Here is a 13,409-nt window from a genome sequence, read left to right on the forward strand (position 1 = left end):
TCTCGTTCTCTGTGTCCTCGTCGCACTCTCTTCATCTCTCTCGGCGCCCCTCTTTTGAAGCGCACAATGGAGGTTCCGGTGAAGCTCCACGTCCGTCATACCTCAAAAACGCCCTTCTGCACCTCGCGGCGACTCGGAAAAGCGATGCAGCCATCGCGCAGATGCATGGTGATACGCGCACTGCAAGGAACGTAATCCGTATGTCTATTTATATCTATCAATAGATTTCGGCAGACACAAACTATCATATATATATATATATATATCTTCTTATATATATATATATATATATATATCTTGGTTCCTGTGCATGATAAGGGAGCGAGAGACAGGTGTTCTCACACTGTTTGACGTGATTCACAGGCGTCATATTCCACGCTGAACTTTTTTAGTATCTCATTTTTCGCTCTCCAGGTAGACTCGTTCTTGATGGCACTGGGCGGACAGCGTTCTTGCCTTTTGGCCTGTCTACGGTTGTCGATTACCACTTACCGAGGAAACACCTTTCTTCAAAACAGATGCGAAAGACAGCCTGTATTCTCGATTTGCAGGAAACATCAATGTGTGCGACCATAAAGGACCCAAGCATCTTAATTGAAATGGTACAGCAGCAGATGCACTGATAGTCCCTTTTCGTCTTCTGCTGTGTGAACCGACACTGTTGCTTCTCTCTCCTCCTCTCAGTTGCCTTTAAGGCACTCTTCGTGAACTGTCTTCTCAATGTTCGACTGCAAGCGTTCGAATTTTTTTTGGCATGACGACACACGTCTTTCAACTTTGTCACTGAAGGCGCAAACTGTCGGCTGCATGTGAGGAAAAGCAGAGCGGCTTTTCGCTTTTCGCGATTTCTGATTCTTAGGCTATCTTCAATGCTTTAGTTCCATCACCCGATTTGTAGGATCACAATTATAGAAAGGCACTCGCAGTGTTAGGTGGGAAGCCTCAAGTTTGTGTGTTTTGAGGTAGCGTTCTACTACCAAAAGACCGAGACTCGAGATACCGGAAATACTGTCTGCGCACGCGGTACAGATGAGTCCTTGTCGGAAAAACGAAAGAGAAGGGAATAGGAGAAAGAAAAGAACAAGTTAAGGCAGAAAGTAAACAATAGAGGGGCTCTCTGCAGATCTTTATCGGTCATTTGCTGGAGCCCTGTATGTGAGCAAGCCGAGGCCGGCGGCGCCATTCCAATCGTTGCGATTTCCAGAAGCTGTCCTGCCCTCCCTGCCTTTGAAGACTCTCAAGCGAACTCGAGAAAAGGAACTGTCACCCGCAAAAAAGACGATTCCTTACACAGTAAAAAGGGTACCTTCCCTTGTGACCCGTCTTTTCTGCGTATCAAAGACCGGGAGAGTCCAAGTCGCGTTTGATTCGGCGACCAATGCTAGACTCTTTGAAAGGTGTCGAGGAAAGCAAATAGACCCCGAAGGGGTATTTTCCGCTAAACGAAATCTGCGCTCTTCAGTTAGACATTAATGGTAAAGTTCCTCCTGCCACAGAAAGGCCAAAACCTGTTTTGCACGGAGTGGGGTTCGAACCCACGCGGTCGTTAGACCAGGGGATCTTAAGTCCACCCCCTTAACCACTCGGGCATCCGTGCTCGCCGTCCGCTCTTTTTCTCAGCTCTCTTTTTCCTTTTCACCGTCCGAGCTCCAAAGGAGTGACGCGAGGAGAAAAAAGACCAGCACCGGCGAATTGAAGCCCATTAAAGAAGAGCCACGCATTTTCTGTTTGTTATTTGCGTGTCGCGTAGAAATTGGCACAGGCAAGCCAGTCACTGACGCTTGTGTCCGGGGACATCATGGAGTCACTGGATTTCGAATCCGGCCGGACAGTTTGCGATCCGACGCGGTTGAGTTTGCTAACTTCAGTTTGAGTTATTTCGCGACTTCTCTCATGAGGTCTGAAGGCAGAAGAGAAACTTTCTGGACCGGTGTTTTCCCCTCAACGAAACGGATGTTTTATGTGTTTTCAGAAAAACTAGGGCAAATGCAACGGTGGCGCTCGACAAGCGTACCAACATGTACGCTTTCTCCAAGTGGCTGCCCCATGTAGCCCGAAGAGAGATGTGAGAGAATGTCCCATCGATACGAAACAGAGGGCAGCGCGTATTTCTCGAATGCTGCATTTTATATTGCTTGCTCGGCGTGAGGCCAGAGAACAGCATCGTTCATTCGAGTCTCAAGTTTGATGCCTCCGGAGGCGCTGAGAGCTGCACACAGCGGTTCGTTCACTGAGATTGTAGCTTCATCGAAGGTATGTAGCACGTGCTTGAATCGAAGGTATTATGCTCCCGTGCACGCTATGGGTATGTAGCGCATACATGTGCAGGCACTTCCCCCCCGAACCTTTCTCGATTTCAAAGTGTTCCCGACTGTTCAGTTGACGGCCACAATTCAGTCCTCAACAGCGGCGGGTCTTGTATGAGTTTACGCACTCTCACCTCACGACGATGCTTTCCGGCAGGTTGTCCTCAGGGGCAAAAGAAAGTCACATAGCGGATGACAAATCGATGCCGCGGTTTTGTGCAGCGTTTTGTGCAGCTTTTTTTGCTCTGTTTGACGGTGTAAGTCGTCCCCACTGCGGCGCAAGCTCCATTGCCTCTTCTTCCGGTTCACAAGAAAATGGAGACCACCGCCTGCATTAGCGCGCTCAGCGGCTCTCTGGGGGACTGTAAACCGGACGCGACTCAACATTGGTAAGGCAACAGAAGAAGGAAAAAGCGTGTGGCTCTAGCTTATCTGCCTAGCCACGCTAAGCTGCAAAACGACTGACTCTTTGTTATCGAAATGTGCACTGATTCTCTCGTCTTCATCCTGTGAGAAAGGTGACCAGATACATCGGTGTGCTGTACAACGGGTTGCGTTTTCGGCTGCTTGGAATACAGGACTTATTCTAACAAACTGGAGTTCAGACAGTCGCTAAATGTAGTGAGCTTTATATGGACGAAGGATGTGGGGCATGAGTTGTCAACAGTTGGTCCATCAGCAGCCCGCAAAGTTTTCATCCCAGCAGAATCGCGTGTTAATCTACAAGTATTTCCAGAGGAGGCTTTCTGTCTAGATTACGGCAGAGTATCAGATAAGATAGGCACTCGATGAGGTCTCCGCGTCCCCGGCGTGGATGGGATCGGGGGATAGTTTCCCGTTTCCAAGTCGAAAACAACAATGTGACCACGCTGGATGTGGGAAACAAAGCTGGAGCATCCTAATGTCGTCATTGTTTTCCCTCGTATAGATATCAGAACTGTATGCTGTGTCACAAATGGGGGAGGTGCGACACGTCTCCATCTTTCAAGATGATACATGTGCATTGAGAAGGGAAGCAGGAAACGTGGCAATCGAGGCAATCGGGAGTTGTGTGAGTCGCTGCCGCTCTCAGTTCTTGCGTATGGCGTTTTGTAGGTGCGTACACGCGTAGCGAACTGCGCAGTAGTAACATCCTGGAATGTGTTGAAACGACCTCTGAATCGATTCACGTAAGATGTGTTACGAGCAAATGCATAATTTCATAGACGTCACTCCTTTATAGTGCAGAGTAAACTGTGCTTGCGGTTTACCGTGATTTTTCGGAAATCAAGATGATTCACCCTCTCCTGTGAGGTGATCGCAATGTGTTTCTGCAGGGGCGTCAGGCAGCCTTTTGTCATGGAAGCAATGGCGGAACTGCAGAAACATCCGTACTCTTCAGAAACAACCACAGTTCATATCATCCTAAGCGTGTCGCCACCACTACCCCTTCGTGGATGCAGTGGATATTTTTATTCACGCTACGCGAAACCTCGCTTGGTGACCTGTGCCGAAGACGAAGCAAAGACGGTCAAACGTTCCCAGATATCAAACATTCTCCTCCATGTGAACGGGAAACTTGTGGATACTGCCCGTTTGAAAAAAGACGGTAGGATGAATGTGGATGTCATGGTAGGGGACCAGACGGTCGATCTATCCGGAAAAATCGTCGAATTGCACATCAATGCCGTCCATACGACTAAGTTAGTCGAGTTCGACCTCGACTTGGAGCATTTTTTCCCGCTCCACAATATCTGGATCGATGTAGATGGCCGAAAACTTTGTCAGGACACAGGCCACGTCCATCTGAACTTCTCGACTGAACACCCGACAGAGTCGACGGCTAAGCATTGAAGCACGCGTAAAAATGTTTTGGAAGGAGCGCCCGAATCGATTGCTCAATGAAAGCAGTCCTTTGCAATTTCAAACACTGCCCCAACCATGCATGACAACTTTGCGCTTCTCTCTTACGTTCCTAGTAGCGTAAGGGTGAAGTAGTGTAGCTGGTGAACACGACAGGTTGCGTCCGAATGACCGTGACTTTGTAGTTCCCTCAAATGACAGCAGCCCACAACCATGTGCGTTTTTGTTATTAGCTCGATATTTCTCAAGAAGAGACAGATAATACACAAAAGCGGCAATAAGGTGAACACCGACAACGTAGCCAACCGCAGTCCACCCACAGCGACATTCAGGTGCCATGTAGACATAAGATAGTCAAATTTTTGCAAACAGTATGTCCATGGGAACGTGCAGCAGATTCTTAGCGGCATGCAGTCCACGCATGTGAAAGCCTCATGTACCTTCATGGAGATGAAGTTCAGTCAAAATGAACTCTTCATGCCCATGAAGCTATATTTTTTTGAGCGCCGGCGGACCACGTCCTAGTATTCGTCTCAGTGGCATTTTCCTCCACACCCTCCATTTTGTTATTTCTATCAACCATGCCTTTTGTGTCTGTATTGGGAGGCTGGAGATGTAGCTGAACGTGTTGGGATAGCCCGTCGGCTTTGTACGGTCAGCATAGAACAGACATCGATGGTATGCCGAAGTGCTCTCCCCCACTTCACACCGCTCTCGCTCAGATTTTCACGATATGAAACAAACTCTTAATCGGTGAAGACTGACACGTGGATACTCTCATCATTTCTTTGTCCTGCTAGTTCGCTTTATCGACAAGCAACGCTGTGAAAAGAGTAAGGCGAATATTACACAGTCAACAGGACAGAACAGACCCGGCCTCTCCGTGTTTCCAATCCAGCTTAACCTGTCCCTACTTCGCACTTCTTAGTGACCCCATTAAAAGGACAGAATGAAGCACGTTTCTGTTTTCCTCCTCTGCACTTTCTGTGCAAGGAACTACAGAAAACAGCTGTGACTGTTCGGTAGAACACTGGTTTGCCCCGGTACTCCATTTCAGCCATCAGTATATCTATATATTATATTACGTATTCTCGAATGTGAACAAACATGACCGAAAACCCAAGACGGGAAGAGGAGACACGCTGACAAGACTTTCATGCGCCTCCAGCTTCGTCTCCTATGCCGCTAACGCACGGTCAACAACGTCTTTGAGATCATTCGAGATACCTGGTAGATTGGCAAGTCTCTCTAGAACACTTCTAGCTCTTCCCTGTCGTTCCTTGTCATATTTTTTCCAGCTTAAAAACGCTGTGGCCGCACGGGAAGCCGTGCGCGGATTGATCCTATCCATGGACTGTAAGAACACAAAGGCCAGTTCGTATCCGGCCCCATCTCGTCGGTGAAACACAGACGGATTTCCGTGCATGAACGTGGAGTAAAGCGCGCGTACGAAATTCGGCACTAGCGGCTTATATTCGGGGTGTTTTTCCAGTTCTCGAATGCGGTCTAGAGTTTCTGGTAGACTAGACCGGGCTTGAAGAGCAAACCACTTCGTAAGGAGTTGAGGATTGCCTGACATAGAAGCGGCAAGAAACCACAGGAATAAGGATAAGAAAAAAACGTTGAGAGATGTGCAACCGTACCACTCGAATGTGTACCGTTCTAATCCATCAGAAACAAAATGGAGCACAGCTGACGACGACTCAATTATTTTTTTTATGGCCCCAACAAAAAGTAGTGTACTTTGGCCACCATCCTGTGTTCAGGAAGCAGGGTGAGGCATCAGCGCCCAAGGCAAAAGAAGTATTACTGGTTCTCTGGTGTGGGAAAGTGCTGAGCTGGAAATCATTTCTGTGTGTTCCGCTCCCAATGATAAAGCTCTTACACAACACGGCAATACTTTTTATTTCGTTTTCCGCCTCCGCTTCTTGCTCCTCTGTCCGTGCGGTGTTCCCGCGTGTCGTACCTCGCGCCTCTTCATAGAACAGGTGTAGCGCTTCTTCCCGTTCCTTGTTAAACGGCAAATCAACCAAAACATGAAGAGCCGCAATTTTGTCTGTCATGACGCGAGCGTCTTTGAAATGCTTGAGCGCCAACTTGGCGCTTCGCTCATCACGGTTAGCAGTCACATACTCCAGCAGAATAGAACGCAGGGCCCGTCTGAAAGATGATAATAGAACAGGGGAAACACTCAAAAATGCGATGTCGTATCATCAGAGCGAAAGGACTTCACACCGAGCAGAAAGGATGAGAATAATTTTGTAGCACGCCCAAAAAGCGACACGTTTTTCGCTGAATGGTACCTTTACCTTTGCCATTGTTCAGGATCTTCTGCCGATTCGAGCTGCCTGTCCCGTTCTCTATCGTCAACTTTGGGGATCGTGGTCGCTACGTAAGCTTCATCCAGGGCGTTCCGATGGAAGTAGTAAATATCCCGGAGAAGCGAACGGCGTGCAGAGATAATAGCGTCAGGATCAAGAGGCCGAGGTGCGTCTTGCTCGAGACGCGAATAACTCGGAAGCGTCAGAAGCAAAGCCTAAAAACGGAGGGAAAGTAGAAACATGCCCGGAAACTGTAGAATGACCAGAGCACGTCTCAATGAATGTGAGGATCGTCTTCTCTACTTTTCTCACTCGGTGTTCTACTTTTGTGTTACTCTCACGCTCGCGGTGCTCGTTTTCGATGTAGCTGCGGTTTTTTCTGTTTGATCAGAGCGTACCGTAAATGCCGGACTCAGGGGCATATCGCGGAGAGCGAAGTGGAGGCCTTGCTGGAACGCGGGAGAAAGGACACCGGACGTCTCCTTTTTTTTTGTCGCCATCCTCTCCTTCAAAATTTGCAAAGCCAAAAACTGAAAGGCATTCCAACGAGTGAAAGGATCGAAGCTGGCGCCTATCAAAATCGCCAGATCTTCTTCTGTTTGCGAAGGAACCGTTAATTTCACGGGGGCACTAAAGCTCTGAAGAGGAGCAACCAGTGGCTCTTCCTCCGTGTCAGTGAAGGTGAATGTCTGCGTTTCCCCCCGGAGCTCCAAGACCTGAAGAAGCCGAAATGACAAGAAAGAGACGCATGCTTCCACGCGTCGAAAACCACGACAGTCACAAATACCTATACACACAAGTAGCAAGAGAACGGGTTAAAAAAACAGACAGAAATGGAGAGTTTTGTACATGCGCGTATGCGGACGTCTTTGCATGTCGTTCGACGCGTACATGCCTTGGACTACATACAAATTTATCTATGTGCAGAACACATATATATATCTATAGAAATAGAAAAAGAAAGTATAAAGCGTGAAGCCCTACAGAAATGCCACGACAAAGAGTATGTTTTCCATAGTTCAAATTCATGCAGACACATAAGTGGGCACGCACTTACATGTCTCCATATACAAAACGAATACAAATATATGTATACGTATATGTCTATATACATTCGTTTTGTCACAGAGAGGTCGCGACACGCTCAAACTTGCTTCCGCGCATCTACTAATACCACCACGTTAGTTACTTACCGTAGTCCGTTGCCCCACGTAGAGTTCGGGTTTCTTTGTCCTTCTATTTATAAAACTAACTCGGATAGGGATATGCAGAAATTGAGCCTTCTGGCCATACATCCGAATTTCGTAGTCCGACATTGGAGGAGGCTTTTGTGTCACGGTAAAGGAGAACTGTTTTCGCGTTTTATCGAACGTGAAGCCCGTGATTTCCACCTCAGGGGTTCCCTCGCGCGTGTACCAGAGAAAGAACTGCGACAGATTTCTCCCACTTGCTTCCTCCATCGCAGATCTAAAGTTTTCGCATGTGGCTGCCTGGCCATCGTAGCGTGAAAAATAGAGATTTAGACCTTTGCGGAAAGCACTCGGCCCAAGAAGAGTCGCATACCTGACAAGATAGCAAGAGAACCGTTGACAGCGAGTTCAGCCAAATCGATATTGGGGATTCGGAACTCCTTTTCCCTAGAACTGACACGAAATTTTTATTTCGTAGTACCGTTAGTGAACGGCTCTGGTCTGATCCTAATACGGATGCAGTGAGGAGAGTCAAATGTTCCGCACAAGCTAGCTTGACGATTCCGCAATAGAACAATCTCCAGTGATTGATATGATACGGCTTAATAAACAGAAGTTAAAGTGTAACAAATTCAAATTGGAGAATTGCTCCACTCGAGGCAGCCAGACGGCCAGCGGCAGCAGACATAAACGTAAAGCCTACATCTCAGTCTCCTTGTCCTCCTTACATTCGAAAAATTTCGGCGCCCTTTTTGTAGACCGTGACCGAGTAGAGGTTATCGACGGAAGCGTAATGATCAGGACGAACAGGGTGAGCTAAAGGCCCACTGTCTTCGCGAAATTGTTGAGACAAGACTAGTCTAGCGTCTTCCACTCTCGCCACACCGGAAGAATATTGACTGCCCATAAATTCTTGCTCTCGATAAACGGTTAGGCCTTCTTTGAGAGTTAATTCCGTCCAGTCGCTGAAACGCCGCCAAACATGAAAGGGTAGACAAATTTTTTCAGTAGTTCCAACTCTTGGTTCGTTGAGAAGAGTGACGGTCTACCTACCCTCACAACTGAGGCTTCTGCTTTACTTCTCTGCAAGCATGTGCTTTCTCTTTGTCCCTTTTCTGCTGTCGCTTGCTGCTTTCTCTAATGCACGTCTGGCATTGTTTTCTTCCGCCTTACCGAAGTGTAACGCGATTTCCACTCCAGTTATGGAAATACTCATGCGCTACAACTCTCAAAATGCCCCTATACTCCTCATCTGATAACAAAGAAATAGGAAAGCCAAACCGTAGAGGACAAAAAGACAACCAACGTAATTGTAGGCTGTCCCCGAGACATATTTGTACCTAAAACTCAGAGCGAAAGCGATGAAGCAAACAAAGACAAAAACGGGGAACGGAAAGAAGAAGAGGGAGCAGAAAGAGGGACAGACGGCCAAGGTCTGCTACATTTATGCCGCTGATGTTGGTGGCAGTGAAGCAAACAGTGACGGGACATGGAACACATTCACAAATGAAGAAGGCTGAGCAGTGTCTTGAGGAGTCACGTGTGTTCCGTATTTCCAAGGGATAAAAGAAGTGCAAAATCGAAAAGAGATGTCACGAGCTTCCTTTCCGGAGCTTGTCGCGTTAAAACCGTGACCATATGACCGAAATAAAGGCCACTATAACAGTGTTGTGTTTCCCGCGTTTTCTTGATCGGGTTCTCACAGGCTTTTACCGTCTCTCTACGCACCTGTAGTTGTCGTCGGATCGGCCAGGAGCGAATCGCAGTTGAAGATATTGAGACCTTTGTTTTCCATGGCGCCAGCGTTAAAGCCATTAACGCAAACAATGTGGAAGACATTTGAGTCGTAATCTCTTCCGAACAGAATCTCATCTCCTTTCATCGCTCTGATGATGCTTTGGAGAGCCCAACTGAGTTTCGCCACGTTCTCGGGCGTCGACCAAACCGATACTTTGACCAATGATTTGTCCTAAAAGCGTTAAACAGTTGCTCGGACAAAAACGCAACCGCGTCGGTATCCACTGCGCGTGGCTTCTCAGGATGAGTGAAGAAATCGTTTGTGTACAGCTCGTACCGCTAAACTCAGAGTCATACCGTTGTCTTCGATCGCCGAGAAGTTCGCTTATAACGTATACAACCGTATAGTCTTGAATTCACAGATGGACAGACGTCATCCTTGCACGATTTGTGACACCTTGACTCGACCTCAGTTTACCTCCACCTATCTAACAATATGCTTTGCTCTGTCGTTCTGTACCTGCTTTGTGCATCCTGTCACCAAGAAAGAGTTACAGGCGCATTCGCTTAGTTTTGTGTTCGATCACGGATGCGTTTCTTCATGATTCGTTTTCTTCTTCCTCTCGTTCCACGCGCCTCACCCTCTTTTCATAGTCGTGACCAACCGAGTGAAGCTTCCCGGCAACGAGGGCAAACAGGTAACTGGGTTTCTTGTGAGGATCGGAGAAAACAGAAAAGTGCTTCTCGGGATCCGTAGGGTCGTCGCCAGACTCGACCAGCTCTCCGTTGCTCAGGAGGACAGGATAGTCTTGCTTTCTTGCGGTAAGACGGACCTAAACGTGAGAAACACAACACGAATTTCCATTGAGAAACCGGCGAGAAGTTGTGGTATGCCCAAACGATAGAAGGAAACGAGGCAGCAACGTGAGTGGACAATCCTCGTGGAGGTTCTTTCCCTTCTGATCTCTGCCACGTTCTCACTGCGCTTTCCTGCACTTCTGTTAAGCACATCCGGTCATTCTGTGTTTTCGTGTCTCTCTTGTTCCTTTTTTCTCTGGTGTCATCAAGCTGTTTTCAAAGTACCCATCTGTGGACGTATCTGTCGCTGTCGGATTCTCTATTACTTGAAATTTCGCTCGATTTCACGCATGCTGGTTCCGCCATCCGATGACAATGTTTACCACGGGAACTTAGAAGAGAATATCAAGTTCTTTGCCTCGAGGCTTTTTGTATGCTTGGCAGGCAAAAGCTAGTTCATATAAACGGCAAAAGCACATCAGTTTTATATCAGTTTCCTTCTTCAGTCTTTGCCCCCATTCGAGCTTCTCTCTCTGAATCGCTTCCTGTGTATCGTCCTATTGTGGACGGTTGCCCACTTAACTGTTTTTTCATTGCTTCTCTGGGTGGTTTCTCTGTGCATTTCCAATCTCTCCTTCCTTGCTCGATCGTTAATCGCCGTCCGAAGAAACAACACCGTCGCTTTTATGGACACGTGATGTTCTGTTGTGCACTTTGCTCAGAGATGTCTCTACACGAATTATTAATTGCATCTAGCGCCGATACATGCGGCAATACTTAGACGCCAACAAGGCCGTTCAGCTTATTTGTGTATCTATATATGCAGTTTCCAGAGCTGCACAAAAACAGATCCATGGTTTCAGGAACTACGGAGCAGCTGCAAACAGCGGCGCAAAGACAGCGTCTGTTGACATACATTTCTGGGTCTCACTTCATCGTTATTGGTATTTCATTGGCACGCTGATGACAGACATACTAACGAACCGCCTGTTTTGGATGGGATTACTTAAAACACACCGCAAAATATGCGAGGAAACACCCTTAACGTGCAATGCGAAGTGGTCTTCCGAACTAGCTGACTGAGTACCGACTTTCCAAGAAACTTTTCCCCCTCTCTTACCCGCCATTGAGTCATGACATCTGGCCGATCTAGAAAGAATGTTATTCTTCGGAATCCCTGCGCTTCATTGTGTGTGACCAGCACTCCGTCGGAAACGTACAACCCTGACAGTCGCGAGTTATCCTGTGGGCTTATGCGAACTTGTGTTTTGACAACGAATCTTTGCTCCGACTCGGAAGGAAGAATGTCTTTGCATATGAGCAGGGACCCACTTTTCTCAACAGCAATGCCTGGTCGAGGCGAAATCATTTCTTTATCAGAGGGAGAAGAGGAACCGTTCTCAGATCTGAGGTAAGCCTGACGAGTCTCCTGGTTTCCGGCGTCAGGTGAGGACAACGGAAACGTCTGTGTTGCCTCAACACTGACTTTTTTGCTCCCATTTCCCGCCTCATTCGCATTCTCTCTCTCGTAAGAGACTGAAACCTTCTCGGCAATTAGGCCATCTCCGTCCAGGACGAGATTGACGACTGGGCGGCCTGGTTTCCTATACATGGTCAGAGCTGCTTTCACCTGATAATTTTTGAGGAACAGACGCATCCACACTAACTGGAGAGATAGAACGCGAAAACGAGTGAAATCGTGCCTCTCTGGTCCGAACGCTGACCGTCATAAAGGTGGCAAAATTTTGAAGGAGGAAATGCTCGTACGGTGAGATGCACGCCGCCACAAAAGCACACCACATAAAGTACCGGAGGAGAGGATAAGAAAACGTGCATTACACTACGTGTCGACATATATGCTGTATGCTATTGTCTCGTGTTTCCGTTTGAACATGGAACGCATATACACGTAAACATACAACCTCGAACGCTCATGTATATTGCTCCGGCCAAAGGGCATAAAGATGACAGCTGAGAAAATCCTACAAACAACGACGTGATATATGCACACTTGTGAATGCACGCAGTCAGATTACAGGCACTTGGGCTTGCACACATTCACGTATGCCTGTATACCCACTAGCAATGCCGCGATGCATGTATTTATGTAAAAGCTGTTCTCCACGGAGAGAGGTGCCAACAGGTAGGTGGAGATGGCAACACTCTGTATTCCCGGTCGTTTAACTGACCCGTGTTTCTGTCTCATCTAAATCGAAGTCAAGGTACACGCTTTCAATAACGAAGTCCGGAGGCTTGTAGTTTTCACGACTGTAGAAAGAGGAAGACTTCTTCTTTTGCACGTGTTCATCGCCTCTTTCCACAGAGATTTCTGTGGCAACACTCGCCGCTTTCTCCGCCGCACGTGCTCGTTGTTCATGAACAGCGGCATTTTTAAACTGCGCTTCAGGTGTGTCAGCATTTGAGCAAAAGAACGCGTGTTGCATACCCCTGGTAACACAAACAGTCGCGAAAATGCTAAGGAAAACCCGATAACAACCGCGACTCGACGACAAACTCGGTTTTCGTCTCAGTCTATCTGTAGAACAGGAATCTACCTGAGGTGTGACGCGAATATCCGAATCAATTGACCCAAGGCAGCGGCCCGACTGAGCGCGAGACTCGGTGACAACACGCATTGTGTAACTCAGATACGCACTACAGACACACCCACTATAGTTCTGGGTGAAAAAGTGTCTCGAATGTACGAACGCAATCAGTGACGGTACCCTCGAAAGGGAAAACGATAAACCACGACTTCATCCGTCGTGCCTTCCCGGAAGAACTCGTGCTTTTACCCCGCGTGGTTCCTGCACACACCAGTCAAAAATGAATCTGACAGAGGTGGCATCGAGTTTTAGACACAAGCTTTAACATGAGCAAAACGAAGAACAGACAGAAGGACGAAAAGACAGATCAAATAAGGAACCCGCTTTTTTCGCTTTGGCGTTTTCTGGCCCTCGCGACGCGACAGTGCTCATCAGTCTCGTTTTGTACGCAATACACGCGTGTCAGAAGGCACCAAAACAAATCCGACACAGATACACGAAGGAGAATGCCAAGGGAGAAGGGTGACAAGTAAAACACAACAAAGAAGACACATTTCAGCGTTGTTCGTCCTCAGTCACTGCAAAAACCGAAATAGCCACAAAAACGCCACTGTCTTGTTCGCCAACCTTGCGTGCGCGGGGTCGCGAGAACGCTTCAGATTTGGCGTT

The 13,409-nt window shown here is 47.7% G+C and overlaps 2 protein-coding genes and 1 non-coding gene across 3 annotated transcripts; 1 reads left to right on the forward strand and 2 right to left on the reverse strand.

Moving 5' to 3' along the window:
- Window positions 1-1,514: 1,514 nt before the first annotated feature.
- Window positions 1,515-1,597, reverse strand: TGME49_221290. The gene has a single exon. It is a non-coding gene; the product is annotated as a tRNA-Leu (tRNA).
- A 64-nt stretch (window positions 1,598-1,661) lies between these two features.
- On the forward strand, window positions 1,662-5,138 carry TGME49_221295 (hypothetical protein). Its single transcript, XM_018779910.1, has 3 exons — window positions 1,662-2,065; window positions 2,529-2,695; window positions 3,623-5,138. Exons 2-3 carry the CDS (start codon window positions 2,622-2,624, stop codon window positions 4,137-4,139), a joined length of 591 nt encoding a protein of 196 aa, XP_018638258.1. The 5' UTR covers window positions 1,662-2,065; window positions 2,529-2,621; the 3' UTR covers window positions 4,140-5,138.
- On the reverse strand, window positions 4,653-13,306 carry TGME49_221310 (aminopeptidase N protein). Its single transcript, XM_018779911.1, has 11 exons — window positions 12,384-13,306; window positions 11,315-11,824; window positions 10,038-10,229; window positions 9,388-9,628; window positions 8,833-8,911; window positions 8,388-8,624; window positions 7,663-8,032; window positions 6,868-7,185; window positions 6,458-6,684; window positions 6,115-6,308; window positions 4,653-5,720 (listed from the first exon to the last, which is right to left on the reverse strand). Exons 1-11 carry the CDS (start codon window positions 12,828-12,830, stop codon window positions 5,326-5,328), a joined length of 3,210 nt encoding a protein of 1,069 aa, XP_018638259.1. The 5' UTR covers window positions 12,831-13,306; the 3' UTR covers window positions 4,653-5,325.
- Between the last annotated feature and the right edge of the window lie 103 nt (window positions 13,307-13,409).

The sequence above is a fragment of the Toxoplasma gondii genome, chromosome II (assembly GCF_000006565.2).
Source record: "Toxoplasma gondii ME49 chromosome II, whole genome shotgun sequence".
NCBI classification, from domain to species: Eukaryota; Apicomplexa; class Conoidasida; order Eucoccidiorida; family Sarcocystidae; genus Toxoplasma; species Toxoplasma gondii.